This window comes from Salvelinus sp. IW2-2015, linkage group LG8, assembly GCF_002910315.2.
Source record: "Salvelinus sp. IW2-2015 linkage group LG8, ASM291031v2, whole genome shotgun sequence".
Classification (NCBI taxonomy): Eukaryota; Metazoa; Chordata; class Actinopteri; order Salmoniformes; family Salmonidae; genus Salvelinus; species Salvelinus sp. IW2-2015.
The window spans coordinates 26,989,655-27,013,890 of NC_036848.1; the positions used below are offsets into that span (position 1 = coordinate 26,989,655).

At 42.1% G+C, this 24,236-nt stretch overlaps 2 protein-coding genes across 2 annotated transcripts; one reads left to right on the plus strand and one right to left on the minus strand.

The window, feature by feature from the left end:
* Positions 1–167: 167 nt before the first annotated feature.
* Positions 168–15,626, minus strand: LOC111967647 (gamma-tubulin complex component 2-like). The gene is given in 19 exon segments (XM_070444827.1): positions 168–606; positions 3,962–4,125; positions 4,400–4,528; positions 6,330–6,473; positions 6,788–6,908; positions 7,016–7,144; positions 7,334–7,506; positions 11,279–11,338; positions 11,341–11,464; positions 11,562–11,742; positions 11,879–12,024; positions 12,192–12,381; positions 12,725–12,924; positions 13,135–13,342; positions 13,531–13,690; positions 13,938–14,108; positions 14,234–14,362; positions 14,452–14,612; positions 15,564–15,626. Coding segments are annotated over 18 exon segments (2,655 nt in total). The 5' UTR covers positions 14,602–14,612; positions 15,564–15,626; the 3' UTR covers positions 168–530.
* A 435-nt stretch (positions 15,627–16,061) lies between these two features.
* LOC111967648 (BTB/POZ domain-containing protein KCTD5) lies at positions 16,062–20,890 on the plus strand. Its single transcript, XM_023992845.3, has 6 exons — positions 16,062–16,511; positions 16,796–16,904; positions 19,414–19,505; positions 19,721–19,816; positions 20,013–20,138; positions 20,742–20,890. Exons 1-6 carry the CDS (start codon positions 16,158–16,160, stop codon positions 20,769–20,771), a joined length of 807 nt encoding a protein of 268 aa, XP_023848613.1. The 5' UTR covers positions 16,062–16,157; the 3' UTR covers positions 20,772–20,890.
* The last annotated feature ends 3,346 nt before the right edge of the window (positions 20,891–24,236 follow it).

Sequence of the window (24,236 nt, forward strand, 5' to 3'; positions counted from 1 at the left end):
CCCGCCTCTCCGTTATGTAGCCTACGTTATCAGCAAAGGGCAGCCGTTGCGTGTAGCAATCATGACATCACATTTTACCGGAAAACCGGTCCAGATTATTAATACTGTTACTGTTACCTAGGAATGGTTGAATTCTGTAAGCAAAGATCACAAAGAGAATGCTTGGGGACATTTCATATTTTTTTATTGAACAATAAAACACAAAAACAATTTTCATGAGGTAAAAAAGAAGTTACCCATAGAGAGGTCCAGGTTTTGTTTAACTTCTTCTGAGAGAAATTCATACAGTTCATGGTTATTTAATCCTTTGCCCATATAAAAGGTAAAGGGGGAAACACCATATAGCCGTATAGTCAAATCTATGGTGATAGTTTCTTGAATCAAACACTAAACAGCTTTATGTTTGACAGCTTCATGCTTGATGTGGAGAGGAATGTCGTCTTTGAAGTTGGTTTTTATATGGGCATGAGTAGGAGAAATAAATACTTATAGAGTGGGTGACCATCATGAACACTCACATAAAAACAGTGCTATGTAGCAGCCTTCTGACTTCTCTCTATAGCCATCCTCTCAAGGCGCTCTGTGTAGAACCCGTTGAAATCCAACCTATGGAATCAAGTTCAAAGCAGTTGTTACTAGGATTGTAACTATAGCTAAGCCTATCCATTTAACTAACTAGGATCTATAGACCAGGGGTTCCCAACTCAGATCCTGGGCCCTTTTTCCCCAAAAGCAAGCTTAAAAAAAAAAAGAAGCTTCATATTCATCATCTCCAGCACCATCCCAATATCAACATATGTGAAAATGTGTTTTTCCAAAGGCATCAACCAATTATTAGACAATTTGTAGGCAATGCCTTAACATAATTGGTTAGAATCACACGATGCACACCGATGAGGTCAAGTGTCTTATATCGGCTGAAAGCTTAAATTATTGTTAATATAACTGCACTGCCCAATTTACAGTAGCTATTACTGCGAAAAAATGCCATGCTATTGTTTGAGGAGAGCTCCTAACAACAAAACACTTTTTTCACCACAATAGGTTTGATAAATTCACCTCTGAAGGTGAAATGTGTACATACATTCTGAAATCTTGCTCTGATTTATCATCCAAAGGGTCCCAGAGATAACATGAAGTGTCGTTTTGTTAGATAAAATCATTTTTTATATCCTAAAAAGGTCCATATAGCATGCACGACCGATTTTGTATTTCCACTCGTTCAATTTGCAAAGAAAGGAATCTGAGAAAATCTAACCCTAAACGTTGTTTCAACCAGTCAAATCACATTTGTATGTATTCCTCAGAGATCCTAGAACGTAACCAGACTTCACTATATCATTAGGGGTGTACTATATCCTATAGGACACCAAATTTGGTCAGAGAGCGACGCCTTCATGGCACGCCGATGACGCAGGCGGTCTTCACTTGATCGACTCTAACTTTGTCAAATAAGCACCAATCGGGGTCAAACAAAGCTAGCTAGATAGCCAATGAGCTGGGATTTACGGTGGTATCCGGAAACCCTGTATGTGTCGCAAAATGTAGCTGCTAACCTTGTGCGACAGCATGCCTTTTCCTTTTGGACAAAAATTATACGAATATTCAGAGTTATGAAAACTGGTTGTTTTGCAAATGTTGAACTTATAATATGGCTACTAATACTGGAAAAGCTAAATCAAAGTCCAAGTATACAGATTTGATGATATTTTTGCAGAAAAATGTAATATGAATGCAAATGTCTCCTTCACGATTTGCCCAAACGTACCTGGGTGACTTCACACTAAATGTCATGTAGTTCGCTCATACTTCAAGAAACGTTGCACATACACAGCTGCTATCTTGTGGACACCATTGGAATTACAACCAGAGTGATGGCTAGAAGTGGGACCTTTCTGTTGCATTTCAAAGATGGTGGTAGAATAAAAATAAAAACAGTTGGTTTCTTCTTTGTATTTTCTTCTACCAGATCTATTGTGTTATATTCTCCTACATTCAATTCACATTTCCACAAACTTCAAAGTGTTTCCTTTCAAATGGTACCAAGAATATGGATATCCTTGCTTCAGGGCCTGAGCTACAGGCAGTTAGATTTGGGTATGTCATTTTAGGTGAAAATTTAAAAAAAGGGGTCTATCCCTAAGAAGTTTTAAAGGGAAATGTAAAAAAAAATGTCACTTCATATTCATCATCTCCAGCACCATCCCAATATCAACATATGTGAAAATAAGTGTTTCCAATGGCATCAATAATTGGTTAGAATCACACTATACACACCGATGAGGTCATTTGGAAACACTTCTGTTCCTCTACCTTTTTTACTACAAAACACAGAAACACTGCAATTTTCAGATATGTTGATGTTGGGGTGGTGCTGGAGATTATGAATATGAAGTTGGAACATTTAGACATTTCCCTTTAAGGCTTAAGTTCATCGTTAGAACCTTCATAGGAGCATCGTTAAATCACAGAGCTGTTTCCCAAAACCATGCAGTAGTTGTTAAAAGTTGCACTTGAAAACGCTCGTAATCTATCGGCTGCCTCAGATCACTCGTAGAACAGTTAAGTGAATCGTTAGATGCTTTTTTGCCCTCCCAAGTTACTTTACAAACAGAAGATCTCTGCTAAACATAGAATCACATGGTTTATCAGTCTTACGATAACTTCAGTTGACGACAAATACAAAGTTGCCAACTTCTTTGCAATTTCTACAAACACGCAAAGTATATTGAAATCAAAACTGAGATGACTGCATTAAATTAAACAGTAAGCTATAGGCCTATTTCAATCATACTGAAATACATTTAATGTTCAATCAATTGAGTTCTATTGTGCTACTTGTAGGCTACATATTTCATGATGAGTAGCCTAACGTGCGCAATTATGTGCCAAATCAGTGATTTTTATAGGGTAAGCATTAGAATAAGCAGTGTGAACGTTTGCAGCCGTAGGTGGTCATCTCTCTCTAGGAGCTGATCCATTGTCAGTATTGTGAAATTATTCTAATGTTAAGGAAAGATTTGTATGGAGAAAGCTGATCCGAGAGCAGCGCTTCCTTTCTTTCGATCCTATCAGTATTGACACATGCTCCAACAACACACTTAGTGACCGTTCTCTCTGCATGTTATTTTGGAAAAGGCATGTTACATCTTCGACCGTTGTAGGAAAGATGCATTGTTAAAAACACCCGTAAGCCTAAGTTCCATTGATAGTTGCACTTGAAAACAGTCGTTATTTACCGACTGCCTCAGACCACTCGTAGAACGGCAATTGCATCGTTGGATAATTTTTTGCCCTTCCACGTCACTTTATACACAGATCTCCACTGAACATAGAAGACATTCATCTGTCTGTCTCTCTGTGACCGCTGACAACTTCAGAACGAAGTTTACTACAAATAAAAAGTTGCCAATGTCTTTGCAATTGTTACAAATAAGCAAGGATAAAATTATGCTTCAAATGAAAACTGAGATGACTGCATTAAAAGATAAATACGGTAGGCTATATAGGTCTATATATTTAAATCAATTTCATGTTCATAATTGTAGGCTACTGCCTGTCATTTTTGCCTTAATGTATTTCATGATGTGTAACATGATGTACCAAATCTACGATTCAGTGCATTATTATAGAGTAGGCTAAGCATTAGAATAAGCCGCCTCAATATTTGCAGCCAGATGGGTGATAATGTATCTCTAGGCTGATCTGTCGTCAGTAGTGTGGAATAATTATAAATGTTATGGTACGACGTGAATGGAGAAAGCTGATCCGAGCGCTGCACAGCGATGATCTTTCTTTTGATCCCATCATCAGTATCGACACATGCTCCAACGACGCACTTAGTGACCGTTCTCTCTGCGGGGTGTTTTTGCGAAACGCATGTTACATCTTCGGCCAAAATACGTCTAAGTCTAGATTCCATCGCTATCGGAAACCGGGCGCTGTGCAGTAGTAGACCCACCTGTAGATGATGTTAATCATGCTGTGCTCACAGTCGTTGGTGCTGTAGACGCTGAGCTTGTCCAGCAGGTCCAGGAGCAGTGTACTGAAGTTGCTGTCGAATTTGCTGACGGTGGCTTCGAAGCCTGCGTCTGACTGCAGGGCGTCCACGTGCTCCGCTAGGAACTGACAACGTGAGAAACCACATAGGTAAGACACTTGCTGATTGGGGAATAGCATAGCATCTCACATCATCAATCATGCTATATTTGATAGGTAGCATTTCTATTCTGTCTCAAATACTAATTGCCATCATTACAATACTACTGTATTTGGTTGTTGTTCTATATAACATACTCATGTAAAACACTGATTTTCATACATGTTTAACCTTTGAAAACACTGCTACAAGTTGGTTAGTGAGTATCTGCTGTAAATGAGTGAGTATGTGTGTAGTTACCTTGGAGGTGAGTCTCTTCTTCTCTTGCTCCTCGGTGCGTTCGCTCTGGGTGGGAGGACCCTCCATGGTGCCGTGCTCCAGAGACAGGCGGTTCATCTCCCGGTCCAGCTTCATGCTCCGGGTGAAGCGCTATACCAGGAAATACAAAGTATTCAGACCCCTTGACTTTTTCCACATTCTGTTATGTTATAGCCATATTCAAAAATGAATTTAAAAAACAATTTCCTCATCAATCTACACACAATACCCCATAATGACAAAGCAAAAACTGGTTTTCTGAATTTTTTGCAAATGTATTAACAAACAAAATCTGAAATATCACATTTACATAAGTATTCATACCCTTCTTCACTCAGTACTTTGTTGAAGCACCTTTGGCAGTGATTACAGCCCTGAGTCTTCTTGGGTATGATACTACAAGCTTGGTACACTGGTGTTTGGGGAGTTTATCCCATTGTTCTCTGCAGATCCTCTCAAGCTCTGTCAGGTTGGATGGGGAGCGTCACTGCACAGCTATTTTCAGGTCTCTCCAGGGGCATTTGATCGGGTTCAAGTCCGGGCTCTGGCTGGGCCACTCAAGGACATTCAGAGACTTGTCCCAACAGGTGAAGGTTCACCTGTTGGAAGGTGAACCTTCGCCCCAGTCTGAGGTCCTGAGTGCTCTGGAGCAGGTTTTCATCAAGCATCTCTGTACTTTGCTCCGTTAATCTTTGCGTCAATCTTAAATAGTCTCCCAGTCCCTGCCGCTGAAAAACATCCCCACAGCATGATGCTGTCACCACCATGCTTCACCATAGGGATGGTGCCAGGTTTCTTCCAGACGTGACGCTTGGCATTCAGGCCAAAGAGTTCAATCTTGGTTACATCAGACAAGAGAATCTGGTTCATCATGGTCCGAGAGTCCTTTAGGTGCCTCTTGGCAACTCCAAGCAGGCTGTCATGTGCCTTTTACTGAGAAGTCCGTCTGGCCACTCTACCATAAAGGCCTCATTGGTGGAGTGCTGCAGAGATGGTTGTCCTTCTGGAAGGTTCTCCCAACTCCACAGAGGAACTCTGGAGCTTTGTCATAGTGACCATCGGGTTCTTGATCACCTCCCTGACCAAGGCCCTTCTCCACCGATTGCTCAGTTTGGCCATGCCGCCAGCTCTAGGAAGAATCTTGGTGATTCAAAACTTCTTCCATTTAAGAATGATGGAGGCCACTGTGTTCTTGGGAACCTTCAATGCTGCAGACATTTTTTGGTACCCTTCCCCAGATCTGTGCCTCGACACAATCCTGTGTCAGAGCTCTATGGACAATTCCTTCAACCTCTTGGCTTAGTTTTTGCTGACATGCACTGTCAACTGTGGGACCTTATATAGACAGGTGTGTGCCTTTCCAAATCATGCCCAATCAATTGAATTTACCACAGGTGGACTCCAAGTTGTAGTTACATCTCAAGGATGATCGACGGAAACAGGATGCACCTGACCTCAATTTCGAATCTCATAGCAAAGGGTCTGAATACTTATGTAAATAAGGTAATTCTGTTTTTTTGTTGTATATTTTTTAAATTAGCAAAATTTTCCAATAACCTGTTTTCGCTTTGTCATTATGGGGTATTGTGTGTTGATTGATGAGGAAAAGATTGAATTTAATCAATATTAGAATAAGTATGTAACTTAACAAAATGAGGAAAAAGTCAAGGGGTCTGAATACTTTCCGAATAGGCACACATTTAATAAGGATCACCAGTGAGAGACACTGTGAAGTCATACACTGCACACTGGGGGGGTGAAGATATTAGGCTACATATCATAATACTGCAGTCAGATTATCTAATGTGGCATGAGATGCACGTCAATTCAAACATTCAAAAACACTACATGTAAGCTCCAACAAGCTGCCTTGACGTTCATGGTTTTGTAGTTGCGTCCCACATCCACGCACCTGCATGCAGTTGGTGAACATGACACACACGGACATGAGCTTGGAGAAGATCTTAAGCAGCTCTGGGTTGGTCAGCATGCAGTCCTTCAGGCAGTTGTCCAGGAAGCTGGTGTGATGACACAGCACGTCGTCTATGTTGGAGGCCTGGGGAAGACAAGATGGCCTATATTAAGACATTCCTGATCAATGCAGGGCTTGGGACTGTTACGACAGTGTGCACTAAGCCACAGCATGGAGTTATTAGGAGCAATGAAAATAAATGTCATTGGGACTGGAAAAAACGTTTGACCACAACAATCTTGGGTCAAAGCAAAGTAAAGCCTCACGGCTGACATTTGTAATGGATGCCACTACTACAAAATGCACAGAACAATTATGTTAGAAGCAACTATAGGATAATACATAATAGCACTGAATGCTATCAAGGTGAAAAGCAGCCTTGGTTACAATCCACTCACAGATTTCAAGTTCTTCTCCATGATATGCCAGGTGGGCTCCATGACTTCAAACATCATGTAGTACTGGATGTTCTGTACAAAGTTCAGCATGCGCTGTCTCAAGGCAAACGCTGTTGCAAACCTACAGGGAGGAGGAAACCAGATAGTTTATATCAGAACTTGATATTAGGAAGCTGGCACTAGAGAAACAAACAAGGAAGTTTAACTGAAGGAGTTTCGTCGACTCACCACTTGGCCCTGTGCAAGGCGTACTGCTTGGCTGTTTTGTTGCTGATCCACACGTTGCACAACAGCCTCTCGACATGCTTGCAGTAAAAAATGTGTCGGAACAGCATTTGGTATCTCGTCAGCGCTTTCCTGGAAAATACAAAAATATATATATACAAGTTCAGTACACATGATTATAGCATTAGCATTTGGCACGCCCTGGTTTATCCTATCTTCAAAGGAGCCTTTTTTCGCTTTCTTTTAACCAGGTCATACTGAGGTCCGAAGACCTCTTACCCAAGGGAGACCTGGCCTTGGATATAGCCCCGGTGTACCTACCTGTTGATAATGAGCGACAGCGGCCACTTGACGATGTAGTCAAAGGAGAAGGCCTCCAGGCCGCTGAGGGCCACCTCGGTGGGGTCGGCATTGATGATGGCCTTCTCCTGCTTGGTCTCGATGGCCAGCACCCGCAGCAGCTGGGTGATCACGTCATGAGGCATTAAGTCAATCTGGGAAACAGGAACAGAGGCTGGGTGGATGGGTTTAGTGTGAAGCCCCTCCCAAAACAGTCATATTACATACCGGTTGTTTAACTTAAGTCTTTTATATGTATAGCCTATAGACAATTGTGATTCTGCCCTTCAGCAATTTTCTATTACTGTCCTAAGGTGCAGCTATAAGAAATGGTCTAATGCAGTAAACAGCAATGACGCCATTTGAATAACAAGATAATAAATAACTTTAGGTTCTCCTTAAAGTACTCAACAGTGTGCCCAGCTGCTGTATTATTTCGTATTTTTTATTGGGATCCCCAATTAGCCAACACAAATAAAATACATAATATACATAACACTGAGGCCAACTGCTTGAACAGACAGTTTGGTACCTTCAACACATCAACACCTCACACAAAGATCAATAGTGATGCAGTCAATCTCTCCTCAACTTTTGAGCCAGGAGAGATTGACATGCATTGTTACTGACATTCACGCTCCCTGTACATTAAGTGCAGTACGTGCTGCTCTGTTCTGGACCAACTGCAATTTACCCCATGTCGCTCTTTGCCGCACGACCACACAACTGGGCAGTAGTCCAGGTGCAACACAACAACGGCCCGTAGGAAGTGTCTGTTCGACTGAGACGTCAAGAAAGCAGAGCAACGCCTTATCACGGACAGACCTCTTCCCATTTTAGCAACCATTGAGTCGATATGTTGTTTTGACCATGACCGCTTGCTATCTAGGGTTACACCCAGCAGTTTAGTCTCCTCATCTTGGCTCAATCGCCACATTATTCAATAATAGATCTAGATGAGGTTTAGGGTTGAACGAGTGATTTGTCCCAAAAACGATGTCTTTTTATATTTAGCACCAGCCTATTGCTAGTTACCCATTCTAAAACTGACTGGAGCGCAATGTTAATGGGTACATTTATTTATTTTTGTGTAAAAGCCAACATATATACTGTTGAGTCGTCAGCGTACATAGTTTGACACACAGGCTTTATTCAAGGTCAGTGGAAGGTCATTAGTAAAAACGGAAAACAATAATGGCCAAAGCCGGCTGCCCGGCTGTACACCAATCCAACTCTCAATCCATAAGTAAAAGGATACAAATCCATAACACCTATGTTTTTTTCAGCAACAGGTTATGATCAATGATCTCAAAAGCTGCACTGAAGTCTAACAGCTCCCACAATCTTCTATCAATTACTTTCAACAAAACATTTGTGTCAGTCCCGAGCATGTTGAGTGCCCTTCCTTATAAGCATGCTGAAAGTCTGTCGTTTGTTTTCTGTAAAATAAGTTTGTATTTGTTCAAACACTATTTTTTCCAAACGTTTGCCAAGTGCCGGTAACAGGCTGATTGGTCGGCTGTTTGAACCGGTGCTCTGATATTCTTGAGCAGCGGAATGACCTTTGCCTCCCTCCAGCCCTGAGGGCACACACCATCTTCTAAGCTTACAGTGAAGATGTGGCAAACAGGAGTCGCAATGTATTCCGCTACCAACCTCAGCAATTTACCATCCAGGTTGTTGGTACCAGTTGGCTTGTCCTTATTTATAGATAGCAACAACAAAAAATCACATCTTTCACTCCCACTTTGTGGAACTCAAAACTACAGTGCTTGCCTTTCATTATTTGGTCCGTTATGTATGAATATGAAGGCTCAGCGTTTGATGTTTGAATGTCATGCCTAAGATTGCTAATCTTTTCAACAAAACGTTATTAAAGTGGTTGGCAATATTATAGTTATTATTGTTATGAACAAGCCATGTGCCTCAATGAAGGCGCCTGCCTGATGGATGGAGCGGAGTTGGCTTTCTAGAATTTAATTTAAGGTACTCCAGAGCTTTTTACTATCATTCGCTATTTTAATTTATCTTTGATCCATAGTATAGTTTTTGCTTTTTGTTTAGTTACGTGATTTCTCAATTTACTGTGTTTCACAGTCTGCTGTGTTGGCAGACTTATTTGCTATTCCCTTTGCCTCATCCCTCTCAGCCACACAGTTTTTCAATTCATCATCTACAGTGCATTCGGAAAGTATTCAGACACCTTGACTTTTTGTTACGTTACAGCCTTATCCTAAAATGTATTAAATTATTTTTTCCCGTCATCAATCTACCCACAATAGATTGACTCAAGGCTGTAGTCACTGCCAAAGGTGCTTCAACAAAGTACTGAGTAAAGGGTATGAATACTTATGCAAATGTGATCCGTTTTTTGGTTTTAATACATTTGCAAAAATGTCTAAAACCTGTTTTTGCTTTGTCATTATTGGGTATTGTGTGTAGATTGAGGGGGGGAAAAACGGTTTAATCTATTTTAGAATAAGTCTATAACGTAACAAAATGTGGGAAAAGTAAAGAGGTCTGAATACTTTCCGAATGCACTGTATGGATGGGTGTGGATATTGCTTTAGAGCAGATTTATGCAGCATTAGTAAAGATCTGATCAATACACGTGGATGATTCAGTTCCTATTCTGTTTGTAAATACCCTGGTAGGTTGACTGATAACCTGAACCGGATTGCTGGCATCGGTTACAGATTGAAGCTTCTTTTTGAGTTGACAGCTTGATGACAACCAGTCAATATTTAGGTCACCCAGAAAATAGATCTGTTGATATCACATACATTATTGAGCATTTCAAACATCTAGTCCAAATACAGACTTTTAGCAACTTCCTACGAGAATAGGAGGCAGATGAACCTGTAGCCATATTATTTCTACATCATCTGACAGAGGCTGAGAGAGGAGCACAACAGGAGTATGACTCGACATACATAGCAACACCTCCACCATTTGCATTTCTCTCTTTTTTATATATTCTAGAACCATGTATAGCTACTACTGCATTAAAGGAATTATCCAAGTGTGTTTTAGAGACGGCCAGAATATGAATGTTTTCTGATGTTAGTAAGTTGTCAATTTCATGAACCTTGTTCGTTAACATGGGCTATTTTTAGTACTTTTCAAATCAAATTTGATTTGTGACATGCGCCAAATACAACAGGTGTAGTAGACCTTACCGTGAAATGCTTACTAATAAGCCCTTAAAAAAAAACTCTGCATTATTGGTTAAGTAAGAAAATATTTGCTCAAAACATTAATACAATAACATTATTATTATTTTTTTTACTATAAGGAGGCAATATACAGGGGGTACCGGTACCGAGTCAATGTGTGGTGGTAGAGGTTAGTTGAGGTAATTGAGGTAATATGTACATGTAGGTAGGTTGCTTGCTTGTTTTTAGTGCTACTCTGAGAGGCAGATGCGAGGTAGACATGTCAGTGACATTTACATTTGAGCCAATTATACTGAGCGTGCTGCCCACAGCGGGCATGTGATTATTGCTGACAATACAATCTGAGTTAACAGTTAAAGGAACATACATTAGGTTACTTACATTGAGTGCACTTTTATTTCTCTGGGATATACTGTAAAATGATTTCCATGTCCTGCTTATAATGACAGGGAGGACTGGAGCGCTACCAAACCCAGACCGTCACTCTCAAACTTTCTTCAAGTACTGTAAGCTGTATGCTCAGACAAAGAGAACTTTCTTCAAGTACATATTTTGGGAAGGTTACATGAGCCTATTCATTCATCATAATGCATGCATTAAATAATATTTCAAAACATACTGTGTACAGTATGTATTTTAGGTCATGAACCGGAATAAATAAGGAATTAGGCTCCTCTCCTTAATAACCACTAGATAGCGCTGTTGTAATCAAAATAGCATAAATTACAGACTGGTACTCTAGCATATTTACCTTCAGGTCATCTTTGAATGGGTCTGTGTTAGCAGTACTCATCCTCAGAGCCAGCTCTGAGGATGCAAGGCCTCCAGTCGGGGAGGGACAATGTCATCCACTGGCTTTTTGAGCTCCTCTTCCGTCAGGTCCATGAAATGGACAAAGAAATCTCCCTTGTCCATCAAGAAGTAGTGCTTGATTGACCTAGGAAGAATACATCTCTTAGCATACAACAGAACATACCAAATTCGAAAAACCCATCAGAATTTATTGACATATTTATGGTTTTGTTGTTGTTTACCTAAGGCGTGCAACCAGCTCCTTCTCCTCCATCAGGAAGTCTAGGAGGACCTTACTGGCGTAGTAGTAGGATTTTTCTATCTGCTCCACATAGGCTCTCTCCTTCAGAGTGTAAAGGACCTCTTTAGCATCCGGACAAGTCACGTCCCGGCCACACTCTCTCACCACATTGAGATATTTACCTATAGAACAGGACGAGAAGAAAGAGTTTGTTTAACAACTCAGCAAATGATCAAGAACTTGATACTATTCGTTTTTCACAGGAACACAGTGAATTGCACTGAACAAATCTGATCCAAATAGTATGATGTGTCTTACCTGTACTCAAAATTTTGTCTGCCATTTTCTGAAGAAAGGATGGAATTCTGTGCTGTACGATTGTGTACCGCTGATCCCAATACTTGTCGTTGTAGTCCTCTTGGATCTTCTCTTTCTGTAGCTCGTGCTCTTCTACCATGAATTCACTATGAAGACAAAATAAAATCACCAAAAATGTGCTGAACTAACTCATCGTCTGAAATCTAAATTGTGTCTTAAGTCATATCCAAGCCTGTGACCCGGTAGAAAAGTACTGATGTGATTCAATGTAAGAATTGTGGTAAATGAGTTGAGCGACAAAAGTAACCTGTACCTGTAAGGGTCCTTGATGATGCCTCTATAGATCCATTTCTCCAGTATCTCAAAGTAAGGGACACTAGCTGCTTTCGTGAGGTAGAGGCATAGTTCCTGGGCCTGACTGTCGCCAGTGTAGTTGAAGGTACGATCGTGAAGGAGGCTCAATGTCGACCCACCCATGCAGTCTCCTTTGTCCACCGAGGAGGCTTTGAAAACAGAACATGCAACCCACTGATTAAATAAACATCAATAACCTTTGGATAATTTTTTTTTATACTATGAGTACTTTTTACTTTGGGCAGTCTGCAACAACATACCTTAATGACCATACCATACACACAACCATCACCAAATCATCATAGACCATAAAACAAGACCGGCATAACACCACTGACAGGTCAGTCTAAGCATAATACAATTGAATGTCCAAAAGTGTGTCCAAAAGTGCAACGCAAATATATCTACCAACCACATTATATTGTATGATCGAATATATGATGCATATGGATCATATATAGATGTTTTATTGTTTGATCATGAAGGCTTTACCAATGGAGGCTAGGATCTCCATGGTCCTCATGGTGGGCTGGATGTAGAACCAGAGCTTCTGCAGGGAGAGCATGCCCTGCCTGTGGAGGTGCTCCAGCTGGGTCACCAGGATCAGGTACTCCTTCATCAGGGTCCTCATGGCTGCCGTCAGGGCGTGGTTCACCTGGCCGTACTCAAAAGACGACTTCTCCTCAATGAAGCTGCCAGACATAACACAGACAAACAATGTTAGCAGCCAGACATAACACAGACAAAATGTCATGCCAGAAAACACAAACCAAATGATTTGACAACACAATAGACATTTTCCTTTGATACATCTCCAGATGGTGTAAGGATCTACATTTGAGTCTAGCAAATGAGACAAAACAAAGTTAAGCAGCTATATTCCCCTTTTAAAGTTCACTCACCGTGTTATAGTAGAGTAGTATGAGGCGACTGGTAGTATCCTATTGACCAGCTCCTTGATGGACATGTCAAGGGTTGGGTCAACGATGAAGGAGCGATTCTGCCTCCCGAGGACAGGCTGGGCCGTGATGTCTCTGCCGTCCACACCGACCAGCACAAACAGCAAATCATCAACCAACGCCTGCTCCTGGGCTGGCAGGGGCATTGTACCTGATAATAAAACACCAAAGAGATTATTTGTGGCGTGCTCATCCTCATAACCACTAAACCTACCAGGTACATTTTCACACATTTTGTTATTACATGAAAATGAGCAGCCACTCAGTCAGTGAAACAATGCAGGAATTTCATGAAGTCAATCAAAATGTGTCAAAGTGAGATATGAGGAGCATTCATACCAATGGCCACTGCTGGGTCTCCTGCTGCTGTGGCACCGGTGATGAAGTCCCCAATCAGAGCAGGACGGTCATACACCCAATTGGGAAACACCGGGTTGGGCTGAGTGGGGTTCTTTTTGTTGTGTCTGTCCCTCAGCATCTTTCGTGTGACTTCAGCAGACTGCAAACATGGGGGGAAAAGTAGTAGAACTTCGAGATGTATTCAACTCTAGCCTTTTCAAAACAAATTGGTCCGGCTCACTTGAGGTAGTCACATGCGGGCCAGGACTTTTTCCTGAATACATGACCTGACCTAGTAATAGTTAAAATATGTAATAGACTATAATAGGGCATCAGGCCTTTCCTGGTCAGGAAGAAAATATCCTGGCCCTAATCAAAATTAACCTTAAAATGACACGAGTACACACCTGGGGCACATTGGAGCTGGCAGTGACGTTCCCCAGCTTCTTGCGCAGCTCTTCAAGTTCCTGCATTGACATCTTAGTGCTGGTTGGAGGGATAGCAAAGGTTGTAATTGTTGTCGCATTAGCAGACGCTTCAGACCTTTCTTTGGCATTCTGTTGCAGACATTGGAGCATCTGGAGAAGATCAACGCACAACACAATGTTATTGGGACATAACATAATATTGTACTGTACTTGACATTTGAACAGCGCAGTTGTCAGCATCTGAACAACATTAGATGTGAAATGTAAGTGATTACCTCTTTATCCTCACTAAGCTTTGATAGGAGGTAGACCAGTGGGTCCAGATTGCGGACATTTTTTGACTTGAGCTCATCATATTTCCTTAGGAAGTCCTCTGGCGTCTTTGAATACTCTGCTATTTTGACCTGTGAATGAAAGTGTAATCATCTGTAAGAAACGCATAGGAAAATCATAAACCTATGAACCATTTGCCAATAACTTCCCCATCAATCACCTTTGCACTGTGTGCAGACACTGTTGTGGTGATGTAAGGTGTCCTGTTCTTCTGCAGTAGATCAATAAACACTTCTGCCCCATCACCTCCTCGCACATGAAGCAGACTGAGCAGCTCATTGACATCATGGTGTATCCGAAACTCACTCATGGCTCAGGCAGCTGAAATGAGAAAGGTGGTGATAGTCAATAATCAAACCTCTGTCAACTCTCTAACAACCAATCCGTTGAAAATTGTCATACTGGCACTTCAAAGTTGAAGCATGCAAATGTGTAAATGAATGTGGTAAATTGCTATCTACCACCACGGTCCTGATGTTGCAACTTCTCTGGCTGCATAGGGACACGACTGGTGTTGTTTCAGATTCTAGCGGGTGCCCTAGTACCGTACGGTTCCCAACCAGTGGTACTACGACCCTTGGGGGTACTTGCCCTAGCCACAGGGGGCACTTGAGAAGACTCATGAAACCGTAGGCCTACTGGTAAAATTCATGTGAGGGGGTACTTCAGGGGTACTCTGGGCTGAGCAAAATTCAGTTGGTGGTACAGAAACCGAAAAAGGTTGGGAACCACTGTCTAAATCACATTGCTAGATTGCCATTATTCCCGAGAGCATTATATAGCTATTTCCAAAACTAGCTATGAAGCTAACTTATTCGTCTTCAACTTGGCCCAATTTGGCCGAACTAGTGAACTAGCCAGCCAATGTTACCAAGCAAGCTAACGTTAGTTGGCTAACTTAAAAAAAAGTTTAACCTTTATTTAACTAGGTAAGTCAGTTAAGAACACATTCTTATTTTACAATGATGGCCTACCCAGGCCAAAGCCACCCCCAACCGGGGCGACGCTGGGCCAATTGTGCGCCGACCTATGTTGTGATACAGCCCGGGATCGAACCAGTGTCTGTAGTGACGCCTCTAGCACTGAGAAGCATTATCCTTATACTGCTGCGCCACTCGGGAACTAGCTAGTTACGTTAAATTTAAAGTAGGGTCTGAAAATAGAGTTTTTAACTATATAGCTCCCTGGTTAGCTAATGAACGAAATCTTAGCAATGGCATTATGATTAACAGCATGCAACATTGATCGCTAGCTAGCTGTGTAGCACATTACCTGATGCCTCTGTTGACTACAAGCAGTTACCGCCACGCCAACTACCTGCAAGTGGCAACCAATGGTATCAACACAACGTGTACTCAGTATATGATTTTTCATAATAAAGGTTTAGATATAAAATCCTCTAATTAAAAGTACTTAATATAAGGAGATTTACAACATCACCAACAGAGAACACATTTTTAATTTTAAATCTCTATTGTATGACCGACAGCAAGCAGAAAAACATGTATATTTATTTATTAACTCTTATTTTGGAGGGAGAAAACGACATAGCGGAAGTATACAGTAATGACGTTACAACCCGGAAGGATTGCCCTCTTCTGATTAACGTTTGAATAAACAAGAATGACCAATTTGTTTTAGGAAAAGATTGCAAGCGACGTGTCAAAACATATTTAGTATATTTCAACTAAGTAATATCGATGTCTTGTTTAGAGGGTTTATGTGTGGAAATTATCGAATGTGTGTAGCAACGCCCTAATGTCAGCCACCTTGTTGGGGAAAAAGAGCCCCGTTGTGTTTACAAATCGATAAGCATTATTGTTACCCTGAAGTGTAATAATAGTGGTGGTTTTTGACGAAGAAAATATGGCCGAATTGCATGTTGTGGAGCAGAGTGTTACTGCCACAATAGAACAAACCGAGCACCGTGATGTCCGAGGCTCTGTTCGGCTGGCTGCTTCGCCCACTCTCATGGTTTCACCGCGGAGTAGCTTGCCCACCAGTCCTGGGGTGTCGAGTACTAGTAGAGCGGTGTTTGGGTTCCCAATGAAGAGCAACCTCAGTTCCCCATCGGAGCCAGCCGAGAAGCCAGAATCCCGCTGGGTTTGCCTAAATGTCGGTGGAACCTATTTTGTCACAACCAAACAGACATTGTGCAGGGACCCCAAATCGTTCCTGTACCGATTGTGTCAAGAAGATCCGGATTTGGACTCTGATAAGGTAACATAATCTATAATAATACTTTTTGGCATAACGTTCTATCATCAATCAAGGTGCATCAATGTAGCATTCATAATGCACTGCCGCTCATCGCGCACGAGATGACACTTTAAAATGCCTAGCTAAAATGTTAGACAATTGTAACACTTATTAAAGTGTAATGCTCAGCCATTTTACAATAATGCATTATTTTATGTGCATGTGAAGAAGCACCAGAGAAACCTTTATCTGACACTCAATAACAGACATGTGATTTGCATTTCACACTTTTATAAATATCCTAGGATGAGACGGGTGCTTACCTAATCGACAGGGACCCCACATACTTTGGCCCCATTCTGAATTACCTGCGGCATGGGAAACTGATCATGGACAAGAATCTGGCAGAGGAAGGTAAGACTGTACAAATGGTCCCCGAAGTGTAAAATACAACCCCTATCACACACCATGCTTTATTTAGAAGCAATGGGATTCTGCAGATGTGTAATACAGGCCGTTGCCCAATGGTTAGTATCATTTAAACAAAACCAAAAATAATTTCACCTTTATTTAATTAACCAGGTAAGCTAGTTGAGAACAAGTTCTCATTTACAACTGCGACCTGGCCAAGATAAAGCAAAGCAGTGTGACACAAACAACAACACAGAGTTACACATGGAATAAACAAGCGTACAGTCAATAACACAATAGAAGAAAAAAAAGAAGGTCTATATACAGTGTGTGCAAATGGCGTGAGGAGGTAAGGCAATAAATAGGCCATAGTAGTGAAGTAATTACAATTTAGCAAATTAACACTGGAGTGATAGATGAGCAGATGGTGATGTGCAAGTAGAGATACTGGTGTGCAAAAGAGCAGAAAAGTAAATAAAAACAATATGGGGATGAGGTAGGTAGATTGGGTGGGCTATTTACAGATGGGATATGTACAGCTGCAGCGATCAGATAGCTGATGTTTAAAGTTAGTGAGGGAAATATAAGTCTCCAGCTTCAGCGATTTTTGCAAATCGTTCCAGTCATTGGCAGCAGAGAACTGGAAGGAAAGGTGGCCAAAGGAGGTGTTGGCTTTGGGGGTGACCAGTGAGATATACCTGCTGGAGCTGGTGCTACGGGTGGGTGTTGTTATCGTGAGCTGAGAGAAGGCGGCGCTTTACCTAGCATAGACTTATAGATGACCTGGAGCCAGTGGGTTTGGCGACGAATATGTAGCGAGGGCCACCCGACTAGAGCATACAGGTCGCAGTGGTGGGTGGTATAAGGGGCTTTGGTGACAAAACGGATGGCACTGTGATAGACTGCATCCAGTTTGCTGAGTAGAGTATTGGAAGCTATTTTGTAAATGACATCGCCGAAGTCGAGGATCGGTAGGATAGTCAGTTTTACGAGGGTATGTTTGCCGGCGTGAGTGAAGGAGGATTTGTTGCGAAATAGGAAGCCTATTTTAGATTTAATTATGGATTGGAGATGTTTAATATGAGTCTGGAAGGAGAGTTTACAGTCTAGCCAGACACCTAGGTATTTGTAGTTGTCCACATATTCTAAGTCAGAACCGTCCAGAGTAGTGATGCTAGTCGGGCGGGCGGGTGCAGGCAGCGACCGGTTGAAGAGCATGCATTTGGTTTTACTAGCATTTAAGAGCAGTTGGAGGCCACGGAAGCAGTGTTGTATGGCATTGGAGCTCGTTTGGAGGTTAATTAACACAGTGTCCAAAGAAGGGCCAGATGTATACAGAATGGTGTCGTCTGCGTAGAGGTGGATCAGGGAATCACCCGCAGCAAGAGCGACATTGTTGATATATACAGAGAAAAGAGTCAGCCCGAGAATTGAACCCTGTGGTACCCCCATAGAGACTGCCAGAGGTCCGGACAACAGGCCCTCCGATTTGACACACTGAACTCTGTCTGAGAAGTAGTTGGTGAACCAGGCGAGGCAGTCGTTTGAGAAACCAAGGCTGTTGAGTCTGCTGATAAGAATACGGTGATTGACAGAGTCGAAAGCCTTGGCCAGGTCAATGAAGTACTGTCTTTTTTCGATGGCGGTTATGATATCGTTTAGTACCTTGAGCGTGGCTGAGGTGCACCCGTGACCAGCTCGGAAACCGGATTGCACAGCGGAGAAGGTACGGTGGGATTCGAAATGGTCAGTGATCTGTTTATTAACTTGGCTTTTGAAGACTTTAGAAAGGCAGGGCAGGATGGATATAGGTCTATAACAGTTTGGGTCTAGAGTGTCACCCCCTTTGAAGAGGGAGATGACCGCGGCAGCTTTCCAATCTTTAGGGATCTCGGACGATACGAAAGAGAGGTTGAACAGACTGGTAATAGGGGTTGCAACAATGGCGGAGAATAATTTTAGGAAGAGAGGGTCCAGATTGTCTAGCCCAGCGGATTTGTACGCGTCCAGGTTTTGCAGCTCTTTCAGAACATCTGCTATCTGGATTTGGGTGAAGGAGAAGCTGGGGAGACTTGGGCAAGTAGCTGCGGGGGGTGCGGAGTTGTTGGCCGGGGGTTGGGGTAGCCAGGAGGAAAGCATGGCCAGCCGTAGAGAAATGCTTATTGAGATTCTCGATTATCTTGGATTTATCGGTGCTGACAGTGTGCAGTGGGCAGCTGGGAGGAGGTGCTCTTATTCTCCATGGACTTTAGTGTCCCAAAACTTTTTGGAGTTAGAGCTACAGGATGCAAATTTCTGTTTGAAAAAGCTAGCCTTTGCTTTCCTGACTGACTGCGTGTATTGGTTCCTGACTTCCTTGAAAAGGTGCATATCGCGGGGACTATTCGATGCTAGTGCAGTCCGCCACAGGATGTTTTTGTGCTGGTCGAGGGCAGTCAGGTCAGGAGTGAACCAAGGGCTACATCTGTTCTTAGTTCTACATCATGTGACTAAACTATTGGTTGGCTCTCAGGTGTCCTTGAGGAGGCGGAGTTCTACAATATTGCATCACTAGTAAGGCTGGTCAAGGAGAGGATACGGGACAACGAGAACAGGACATCTCAGGTATGTCAGGGAAATGCAGACATAATGAATGGAAAGGCCTTGGACCGGGATGGATGATGCCATTGATGTTGTGAAATAGCACATGCTAAACCAAACACTAAAATGTCAGAGGATGAGTGTGTTTACATGACACTGTTCAAAAGCAAAACATTTACTGGCAAGTTAACCCTCATTTGTATAGGTGGCTTTTATTGTATTGTCTGTTTTTCTCTCAGGGCCCAGTGAAGCATGTGTACCGGGTGCTGCAGTGCCAGGAGGAGGAGCTCACCCAAATGGTGTCCACAATGTCAGACGGCTGGAAGTTTGAGCAGGTGAGCCTAATAGTCCTCATGTCACACTTGTCTTTAAAACCATAGGTCATCGGTGGTAAGTCTGGTAATGTCCCTCCCTTTTTCCAGTGCCTTAAAAGGTTATTTTGAAATCTCAAACTTTGCCTAAAATTTCATGTGAAGATGACTTTTAAGCTTATTTACAATCCCACTTACCCTTTACCATTTCCCCTCACAGCTCATAAGCATCGGCTCGTCCTATAACTATGGCAATGAGGACCAGGCTGAATTCCTGTGTGTGGTTTCCCGGGAGCTCAACAACTCCACTAACGGCATTGTTATCGAGCCCACTGAGAAGGCCAAGGTGAGATCAGCATTTGAGAGTGTCTGGAACTCATGTGTTGGGCATGAAGTCAGAAGATTCTCGCTTGTAAGGATAGTTCACTGCAACATCAAAGTTTGTCAGGCGTTTCCGACTTCAAAAGTGGTCTAATGTGTAGATTGAGCTGCATTGTTTCCTTCAAATAAGATCATGAAATTAGCCGGTGCCTAATCTCGGAAACCCAGAACTAAAGTCTTGCATAATTATGTCAGATGTTCGATTAGGTTCTGGGGGCAGATGTGTTAGAAAAAGATACAAGAACGAGGAATGGAAGGAGACCTGTAGCTCCATCCCCCTCTGCAAGTCTATGGGCAAAAAGTCCCCTCTCCTTCCTAAATTCAAAAGGTACGAACACCTGCGAAACTGTGATTTCTCCAAATGATCAGTGACGAAAACACCTGAGCACCGGAACAAAGTTCCCCGTTAGTCGTCGCATCCCACAGTCTGTTGACAGATGCTACGATACCATTTATATTACGTGCGTCTGTCCGTGAGAGATTAGCCAGTGCCTATCTCTCCCACTCATTTTGGATTGAGGTATATACTGTTGCTGGATCTAGACTGACACGTCTTCTCTCCCTACAGATCCTCCAGGAGCGAGGTTCACGGATGTAAAGAGACTCCCAGGCCTGAGCTTACCCTTCTCAGCTCATGTGACATTTCCTGACGTCTCCTGCACCACCTCAGCCATGGTTCATATCTTCACCCCTTCCACCACCAACCCCACTCCCCCCTTCACCTCCCCCTCCTCTGGGTGTGCCTTTCCACAGTGGGGGGGGGTTCCCATCCTCCTCACCTACAGTGCTACAACATAACCCCATTGCCATTTCTTATTCTCAGTTATATTCGTGAACATTTGAGGGATTCTGAAGAGATGACAATAGAGTATTTATTATTAAATGTAATACCTTTTGTCATAAGTTGGATTTTGAAGATTCCGGTTTTGCCCCTGATCATAGCCCCCCATCTTGTCCATAGTACATCCACACAGAGCTAAATCATTGTCACTGTCCTCATTCAGGTGATCACACAGTTAATGGGGAGCCGTATCCTTTTCTGTCTGGCTTTGTCGACTCGGTGGAAATCTGTGATCATCTCCTCAGGACTTTCAAAGGACAAAAAAAGAAAGCCGAAAAATCTACTGACTGTGACCTGCCCCCTTCTACAACCCTGAAGATTCACCTATGGGGTGAGAGGATGCTGTAAGCAACATAGCCCACCCTCTGACCTCCACTCCTAGTCCTTACATCTCCACAGCTGGAGCGCTAAGGCAGTTCATAGTTGCTTGGGAAGCTGAAAGCCGAGAGATGGGGCTAAGGACAGAGAAGTCACTGGAATATTCTACAGCCCTCAAATTCAAATCTGGACCTCAAAGCCAGTTCTACTGCTTTTTTTTGTTATTCTTCCCCTCTAATCGTGGACTGATTTTTAACCTGGGACACCAGGTGGGTGCAATTAATAATCAGGTAGAACAGAAAGCCAGCAGTAGTCCGGACCTCGTTGGGTAAAATTTGAACACCCCTGTTCTACAGCATCTCTCTTTTGGTCTTCTTGTGCAGTCAGTCCTGCTCTCACAGCAACTCTTGCCCAATAAGACCAGACGATAGTGGGGAGATACAGACCCTTGTCTAACAGAGGCTCCACCCCACCATAGTTCATCAGTGACTTCTACTGCTGAGCATCCATCACACACATTTTCTTTTTGGCTCGGGTCAAAGTCCTTTGTCACCAGGAGGGCACATATTTTCTTACAGCCGTACTAAGGATGTTTCAGTGCAAAAGAAAACACACAACTTAAAAGACTAAACCACACACACATGTACACAATTGTCAGGCATGTGAGGAATATAAATCTATATATAATGAAATTATATGGAGAAAAAAAATGAATGCAAATTATGTAGTTATTCATTTCTGTTTCATAGTTGTTATATTTGTGTAGTATGGGGAGTTCTATTCCATTGAGCGAGGAAATATCACTCCTCTAAACCAATTTTCCTGAGGTGTTTCCCCCAATGACAAAGGTGTACGTTTGTGTATGTAGTGCCTCTGCTATTCATCAATGATTTAAATTATGATCAGCGACCCAGTTTTTCAGCGACACAACTTCTAAGTAGATTTTTTTGTTACTTTTAACCCTTTCAAATGATCCTTCTTGCAGATATACTATTATGTTCTCTTGCATATCTTAGAATTGTAATCGGAGATTAAAGAGACGGGTTATTGAATAAGCTTTTATTTGACATCGAAAGATGGTATGTGTCCTATACAGTGGTCTTGTGACCCTGTTGAACTTGTATTCATCTGTATGATGCCTCAAAGCCTAGAGCCCCTTTTCCCTCTGGCGTTGTTTCCATTTCATGCCAATTGTCACTCACTCTGCATTTGCCTGTTACACACCTTGGTGTACATTCAGTTGAACAGCTTTGCTTTACATTTTGCAGTATTTACTGTATTAATTCTGTAGTATGCTGAAAGGAATGTTTTAAATACCTACGTTTGGATCTTTTTATAGAGTAGACGTAACCACAGGAACATTGGGTATTGAAAATTCCGCATGGATGTGACTTCAGCTTTTGACTTGTTACGTTGGGGGAAAAGAAGGAAATTATACTTTGTTTCTCACAGTGTCACATCTCTCTGTGCCAACCAACAGTGATGGGTACGAGCTTGTCTGGAGTATACCTCTCTTATTCACATATCATTGTCCCAGGAGTAAATCCTGGAATTACCCCATTTGTAATACTTCTGAAAAGTTCAATTTATTCTTTCAATCTGACTGTGTACTTAAAAGAAGTACCCTACAGGTAACCAATATCACATAATTTTTGTTTTACTGGCGTCACAAAATCCATACACCTTTTCCTGTGTATAATGAATATTTGGTGCAATTATGTTATATCAGCATGATTTAAGAATGCGTTCGGCTTAAAACACACACAAATAATTACCTGTGCTGTTGTCATGCTCCATGACTGTTTTATCAGACTCTAGAGCTCTGACAATGTTGCTGTGACTTTTATTTCTCCTCTTGGAGTGGATGTTGTGGCAATTCTACTATGAAACTGGGACAAAAGTGCGTAGTGCAGCAGACTGTGCTGCTAGAAGAATGCCTGACTGACTGTCTGATAGAGAGACACCTTCTCCTCTTTGGGCCTTTTTCAAAGCTCCCAGAGTTGTTTCTATTTCCCTTTGTCGTGTCCAGTGTTGTGCCTTTGACCTGTGTTGTGCACAGTTGTCTCCCCCCCCGCCCGTGGTTTTGAGGCTCGTATCGGAATGAAAAGCTACAAGACAACAGAGGGACTCGTGTTGTGTGGTCCTCGGTTGGTTCAATCTCCCATTATTAGTCAGTGAGAGGAAAAGCCTCTTGGAATAGACCTTTACGAGTCTATTCTGTCGTCAGACTAGGGCCTGTTTGTTCATGTGTAATGCAGATTCATACTTAACTCCTTTTCTTTTAATGCCAATACTTTTGAACCAAGCCTCCCGTATTGACCCCTGTAGCTCTTGAACCTTTGCCTGTGTTTGTCGCTGCATTCTTCCGGTTTTCTTTCCTGAAATGTGTGTAGACTGTAGGTGTGGTTGGCTTTGTAAGTTTATCCCACAACCGAGGAGAGAAAAGGAGACCGTAGTTGTAATCAAAGCAGGGCCCCAGTATATCTTAGTAAAAACCAGCAGTGCACTTTTCTTTTGGAAAAACGTCAAGACTGCATAAGCCACGTTTATTTGGCTTTCTCTCTTGAATTGCATGTTTAAGGCAATTTATGCTGTTTATTTTGATGCCATGATAACTATACTGACAGTTGTTTTACTGTATTGTTTGCATTCACTTTTGAAGCACTTATTTTTACGTTCAGTGAACCCAAATGTCTCCTTTTGACATTTATTTGTTTTGTTTATACTTGCAGATTGATTCATCCGATTTTGAAAAGGACTTTTTATTCGGATAAAACTATCATTGCAAAAAAAGAAAGTGTTCCCCATCACTGCACTATTCAGATATTTGTGCAATTTTAACAAATCTGCAAAAAAATACTCTCATTCTGGCACGTAAAAACATGAGAGCATGCATTGTACTAG

Bases quoted from the DNA above. Each gene is read 5' to 3' on its own strand.
- LOC111967648 (XM_023992845.3), top strand. From the start codon at position 16,158: ATGGCCGAATTGCATGTTGTGGAGCAGAGTGTTACTGCCACAATAGAA. The intron at 19,817-20,012 runs GTGAGCCTAATA...TTCCCCTCACAG, and splicing joins ACGGCTGGAAGTTTGAGCAG to CTCATAAGCATCGGCTCGTC. The intron at 20,139-20,741 runs GTGAGATCAGCA...CTCTCCCTACAG, and splicing joins AGCCCACTGAGAAGGCCAAG to ATCCTCCAGGAGCGAGGTTC.